Source organism: Ochlerotatus camptorhynchus, unplaced genomic scaffold (genome assembly GCF_037179485.1).
Source record: "Ochlerotatus camptorhynchus isolate MF236.1 unplaced genomic scaffold, CSIRO-AGI_Acam_v1.1 ptg000514l, whole genome shotgun sequence".
NCBI classification, from domain to species: Eukaryota; Metazoa; Arthropoda; class Insecta; order Diptera; family Culicidae; genus Ochlerotatus; species Ochlerotatus camptorhynchus.
Genome location: NW_027040998.1, coordinates 28,969 through 35,253, shown reverse-complemented (window position 1 = coordinate 35,253; position 6,285 = coordinate 28,969). Strand labels below are relative to the sequence as shown.

The 6,285-nt window shown below is 40.5% G+C and overlaps 1 protein-coding gene across 1 annotated transcript; it reads left to right on the top strand.

Moving 5' to 3' along the window:
- Positions 1–1,215: 1,215 nt before the first annotated feature.
- On the top strand, positions 1,216–5,730 carry LOC135712902 (retinaldehyde-binding protein 1-like). The gene is made up of 4 exons (XM_065236000.1): positions 1,216–1,603; positions 4,438–4,720; positions 4,781–5,141; positions 5,214–5,730. The coding sequence occupies exons 1-4, from the start codon at positions 1,273–1,275 to the stop codon at positions 5,451–5,453; spliced, it is 1,215 nt and encodes a 404-aa protein (XP_065092072.1). The 5' UTR covers positions 1,216–1,272; the 3' UTR covers positions 5,454–5,730.
- The last annotated feature ends 555 nt before the right edge of the window (positions 5,731–6,285 follow it).

Sequence of the window (6,285 nt, the reverse complement as noted above, 5' to 3'; positions counted from 1 at the left end):
TAGCACGCCGTTGTACATCCCGTTCCAAAGTGTTGAACCAAGGATGGAGCCTTGTGGAACTCCCGCTGTGATTTCTGTCTGGACTCCCGCTAGATCTCTGTCCCATGTTCCATGTTTCGTAGACCAGAACCCGGTTTTGGAAGTAACTTCTTAGGATCCTGCACAGGTAGTCAGAGACCCTCATTCAATGCAGCCCTTGGTGATGGCCTCCCAGCTGGTTCTGTTGAACGCATTCTTGACGTCGATCGTTATCAAGGCGCAATATCGATCACCTCTCCGCTTCTGTTTGGACACCTTCTCGGCTCTCTCGACCACCGTCATGCACCGTTGATCTCCCTTTTCGGAATCCAAACTGTCTCTCCGACAATCCATGCTCACTCTCCGTGCATTTCGTCGTCAGTCTGTTTAGGATGATCCATTCCAAGAGTTTTACAAGTGTATCCAGCAGGCATATAGGTCTAAAGAATGTTGGATACCCCGGTGGTTTTCCTGGTTTCGGCAGCAACACTAGTTTCTGGATCTTCCACTTGTCAGGGAAGTGACCCTCGTCCGCCATCCTGAACAAGTCCTTCAATCCTTTCGCCACTGCTACGAGTTCTTCGTTGGTAACTTCGACATTATCTCCCTCTCCATTTCAGTACGATGTAGGGAGCCAGGTCGTTGGGTTGTGCTTCGGGAAAATTCCTTGCACGATGACTTACTGCTCTGATCCTCGCCATCACGACACGGTATGCGTCGCCCCAGGGGTTGGCATCAACGTCTCGACTCAGCTCCTTAAAACAGTTTGACTTGCTCTGCTTTATATCTCATTTAAGTGCGGCCCTGGCCGCTCGTAACACTTCTCTACGTTCCTCTCTGTCTGCTTCTGTTTTTGCTCTCTGAACACGTTTTCTGGCTCTGAGATAACTAGCACGGAGGGTGCTTTTTTTAAACTTTATTGGCGAGATTTTAAGAGGGTGCTAAGTGCCTCGTTTCACCAGTAAGCTGGACGCCGTCTTTTATTTGGCTCCAGTTTGCTCGGCATGATAGCAGGGGAAACATGTCAGAAGGGTCTAACTCGAAACGTAAGCAATGACTTGGATCGTCGGTTTCTTACGAATGACAACACATCCACTCAAACTAACTAAATCATCTGACAGAGAAATGTTCGTTCTATGTGCTGGTGTAGTCAGATTCCGTGAGTGTGCGGTCATTCAAGAGAAATCGACGTTCAAAGTCATTGTTTACATTTCGAGTTATACCCTTCTGACATGTTTCACATGATAGTTTTACATGCTCTCACTAACGTTTCTGTCAGTTCGTCTTCGTCTTCCCCTTTTGGTCGCAGGTTTGCGTCCTCCGTACTGCCACAGTATTCCGTTGGCCGATGCCATATCGGATCGCTTGATGGTCGCTATGGGTATACCCTTCACACACTCTCCAATTCATGTTTGCCACCAGCGACAAACTGCAGAAAGTGACATCGATAATGTATTCACAAACATCTCTGCGAAAGTGCTTCTGGTGCCTTCGTTGGACAACCTAACTTCCAACTTTGCCAGAGCTTCCAGCAGGATTGAAGTCTTCTCCGATGACTACCGGTCTTCGCCCGATCAGCTCTTCGGTAAGTCCATCCAGCATCTCGTGGAACTGCTCCATCGTCCATCTAGGGGTGCGTAGCAACTGCATATGGAGATTACAATGATGCAACGTCGCACTTTGTTTCTGTTATCGATTGCCACAACAGTTGCTGTGCGTGTGTGTGTGTTTGCACGTGTTGTGTTTGTTTGTTTATAAAGTAAAGAATAGGATGCAACAACCACCATATGAAAGTTTTAATGGTCCAATAGATTTTTTTTAAATATGTTTTGGAATCTGTCGAAGATATGAACGAACCAAGATCCGAAAAAATAGAGATTTCAACAACTAAGTCGTGTTTCTCGGCAACCACTGAACCGAATTGCACACAAAATCCACCAAATGAAATTTTTCATAGTCCCGTAGAATATTTTTGGAATCGGTCTACTGGTTCTAGATCTATGGCCGGAACATGTTCTGGTTTGTATAGGCCATGTAACTAAATCCGACCTGAGACGAATAAAACTCATAATTTTACTCAGTAAATGACATGAGAACTCAAAAACATAATCATTTGATGTGCCAAGGAGCAAACTGTCAACATCCAACCATGTTCCGGTACCCCGGGAGAAGTGGCCAGTTTCGGACTAATTAGGCTCAAAATCCATTATGTGATTGAGGTAACGTGTGTTCTATAAAAAATGAGAATTTTTTCAGTCATATAGCTAGTAAAAAAAATTTTTTTTTCAACGAATTCAGTATTTTTTATAAAAAAAAAAAACATAATGTTTATTCTTCTAAAAACGTCAATGAACATTGGAGAAGGGGCCCTGGTCATCCGTACGACGCAACTTAGTCGCGATGCTCTCACAAGAGCGCTGGACGGCACTGAAATCATTCTCATTTTTTATTGAACACCCGTTATTACATGATAATTCGAAAACCAGTTCAATGATAGTTATTTGGAGTGCCCAAGACCACCAATCGGTCATGCTTCAGGAACCCTGGGGAGGTGGCCAGCTTCTGACTAGGGTCAAATTCCATCATGCGATACCTCAAATCACATGAGAATTCATCTATCACCTCACATCATATGAGCACTTTTGCCGGAATTTTATATTGGTAAGAAGGGTCAGATCTTACCATAGGTGGATTAATACGGGTTTTTTTACAAGCACATTAGTGAACACATTTTGTATACTTGGTTTCATTTATGCTTATTTTTTTAATAAACAATACGCCACAAAAGTGTAATAACCATGCGCAACGATAGACGATAGATGATCTATGATTTCAATTCTTGTAAATTGCCAATTCATTTGTGACAATTTATTACAATTATCGATTAAAAATGTTTAATTTTCCCATATACTATAGTTACGTATCAACAAATGTTTAGACACACAATATGCAAAGCCATTTCTATTCAAGGTGGGCCAAGCTCCGATATTCATTCAGGTATACAATTTTGAATTTGAATAAACTTGTATTACTTAATAGACAACAATAAGCAAACACAAAAGTGTATCCGTTTGGTTCGTTTGCCGCGTGTCTCAAAGAGAGATAATTATTCACTATAAGATTGCATAGCACGGTTGGTAAGCACGGGAAAACCTGCTTGAAAACAATTGTCTTAATATTCACGCAAACCAAACTACAAATACATCAAATGTAAGAATGAGTTGATGATCAACTTTACGGGAAGCAAACCACCAATAACAAAAAAATTTCTGGCTTTTTATATTTGTAAAAATAGTGGTAGAGTTTTCTGGGCGGTAAGTTTTCCGTTAATTTATAAAATTAGCTTTCATTAATTCTACATAAAGTTCAATAGAAAGTCTTCGGCCGACCACAGAATCTTCATATTCATATGTGATCTATAACAGATTGTTTAAATTTTGTATGCCAAACGATTATTTAACATTCATCGTTTGAGTGCACCGACAGCCCAAAGTAATCAATCGAGGATCAGTTTTTAGATACTGGCAACTTCAACGTACCAATAGACAGGCGGTCAATATGACCTGTTGTCGTTGCCCAGTTGTCCTTCCATCGGGTTAGTGTGTCATATCGATTTTGTTGATTATTGCGGAGAGTACCGTGTGGATACTATCTATTAAATTTTAACACTTAGTCTACCGGGAACTACTCTGGCCGATTGGTGGGCCGCTATGCAAAGAAACTTAGGATTAAACATTAGCTTAGAAACGACGCAAAACACAAGTTCTCGAGCAAATAGTCAAAATGTCGTAACTGCTTTTGTGGGCAATTACTTCCAACGTTCGATAGCCCTACTTGATGGTGGCGTTAGTTTGCGAGGGCGTGCCAGCAGTTTCTTCGAATTGATGTTTGAAGTCATTATTTACAACAGCAGTTACGACGTTTTGACTATTTGCTCAAGAATTATTCTAATGATTGCTGGTCTTCGTCACCGGTTGCAATGGCAAGTAGTGAAACTAATTATGCAAATTTCATTTGTGCTTTACACCAGTAAGAAAAATATTCGTTGAACCACGTTAGTTACTAGACGACCCAAAAGGTTTACGATGGTTTATTGCTGGCACGATACATTGTGGTCTTGTTGCACGTGTTTTATTGCAGCAACACATTGAAAGCTTGGTTCTATCTGCGATTAATTGATTGCTCTATGTGTTTGCTCAGCAAACCAGTCAGCTGGAAACACGTTTCAATCAAGCTTGTTTGAAAATTTTGTGCAATGGTTGGTTGAAAGCTACCTGGTCATTTTTAAGAGATGGTTCAACCGTACAATGAGGTTGTTGCAAAATATCAGTTTATGGGAAAAAGCAATTGGAACACTGTTTTGTTAGTTCCCATGTGAATGTTTCATGAAAAAATTTGATTTCTCTTCTCTACTCCCAGTTCCTCAAATGGAGCACGACTTTGGATATGACCTGGAAGAGGCCATCAAGAGGGAAGGACTATCCCGAGCCGATCTGAAAGCTTTACGAACACCCCCCATCGATGGAGCACCACTCGAAATACCCGATAGGATGTTGGCTTGTTTCCTAAGTGCATGCAACAAGGATGTTGCTGAAACACGAGAGGTCATCAAAATTTACTACAGCGACCGTCGGGAAGCTCCAGAGCTGTTCGACAATCGAGATCCTTTGAGTCCAAAAATCCAACAATGCTTTCAAAATCAGTAAGTAGAATTGATAACTAAATAAGTTGGCAAATATCCAACCACATTCCAAATTTGCAGGGATTATTTTTTCTTGCCAGAAACTCCTTCCGGTTATACCGTTATCTATCATCGATTGAACAACACCAAAGCATCCAATTACAACTTTGACGAAGCTGTTAAAACGTACTTTATGCTGCTGGAAACTTGTCTGTATCATCGAGGCCCCCGTCCGGGTCTGGTTTGTCTGTTCGATATGGAAAACGTTGGCCTGTCGCATCTTTTGCGGGTCAAAATAGGCACCATTCGAAAATTCTTCCACTACTTGCAAGAAGGCTTGCCGGCGAAACTGAAAGCCATCCACGTGTTGAATGCCGTTTCCTTCTTCGATAAAGTTCTCTATCTTATCAAACCGTTCATGAGAGCTGAAATTCTAAATATGGTAAGCGTGACATAGCATATCATGTATATCAGAGGAAGCTAATTGTGACCTAATTTACGTGTATGTTTTCAGTTGTTTCTATACACTTCGAACGGTAGTTTGCAGAAACTGTATGACGAGTGGATTCCCCGCAGCTGCCTACCTTCGGATTATGGGGGTGAGCTGAAATCGGTGGCTGAATTGCACCAGGAGCACCTTAAAACATTCGAGCTACTGCGACCGTACTTCCTTGCCGAAGAACGCCATCGAAAAGGAGAATCCAAGTTGATAGAGGAGGCCAGCGAAAAAATAAAATCATTGGACATAGATTAAAACTCATTCTTCCCATAATATCGTATACACCTACGGTTTAGCCAAAATAGCTTTTAAGGGAACTGATAATCACTACAATTTGAACTCGATATGAACAATTGCAGTACAACGAGAGCTCTGAGCCATAGGGAAACTGATTATGATATTATGCAATTGTTCAAGTGAATCTTTAATCTTTGGTAAGCTTTTAAAGTTGAATTATAAGCTGGGCTTAGGGATAAACTTTGTTAAGCATTTTAGCAGCTAACCACTATTGGCTTTATATGTTACGATAAGAATATATTGGTACAAATTTATTTAAAACTTGTTTACTTCACATGAGCTATAGGTATTCTCGATGATTGTATCACTGGCGTGCACAGGGTGGGGAAAGGTGGGGCAATTGCCCCTCATTTTATAAATAAAATTTTTATTTCCGCATTTACAAAATTATGATATAAAATAACTTGATTTCTTGATAACTTGATTTGAAGGTAAAATAACTTCATTTCATAAAATAAGGGCACTGAAAATGAAAACCTTTTATTGCGTCAATTCCTTTGAGATGGTTCCTGAAAAGTGCACCACAAAGATGCATGAAGGGACAAACTTCAATGAAATTTTTTGGTCAAAAAATTGCACCACAGTGGTGCATACAAAAAATTCCTGGTGTAATTTTTTTTTTCAAGGTGGTTCATGGAGGATTAAAAGAAGAGGGTAAATTTAAGGTTAAAAAATTCACCTTCGTGGTGATAAATCGAAGAAAAAGCTTTCGATTGAATATTTATGGTGTAAAAATATCATCAAGGTGGTGCAGGGAGGGACTAATCAAAATGAAAATTGGAAAAAAAAT

Coding starts and splice junctions, on each gene's coding strand:
- LOC135712902 (XM_065236000.1), top strand. CDS start 1,273: ATGCTCTCACTAACGTTTCTGTCAGTTCGTCTTCGTCTTCCCCTTTTG. Junction 4,721..4,780: donor CAACAATGCTTTCAAAATCA/GTAAGTAGAATT, acceptor CCAAATTTGCAG/GGATTATTTTTTCTTGCCAG. Junction 5,142..5,213: donor GAGCTGAAATTCTAAATATG/GTAAGCGTGACA, acceptor GTATGTTTTCAG/TTGTTTCTATACACTTCGAA.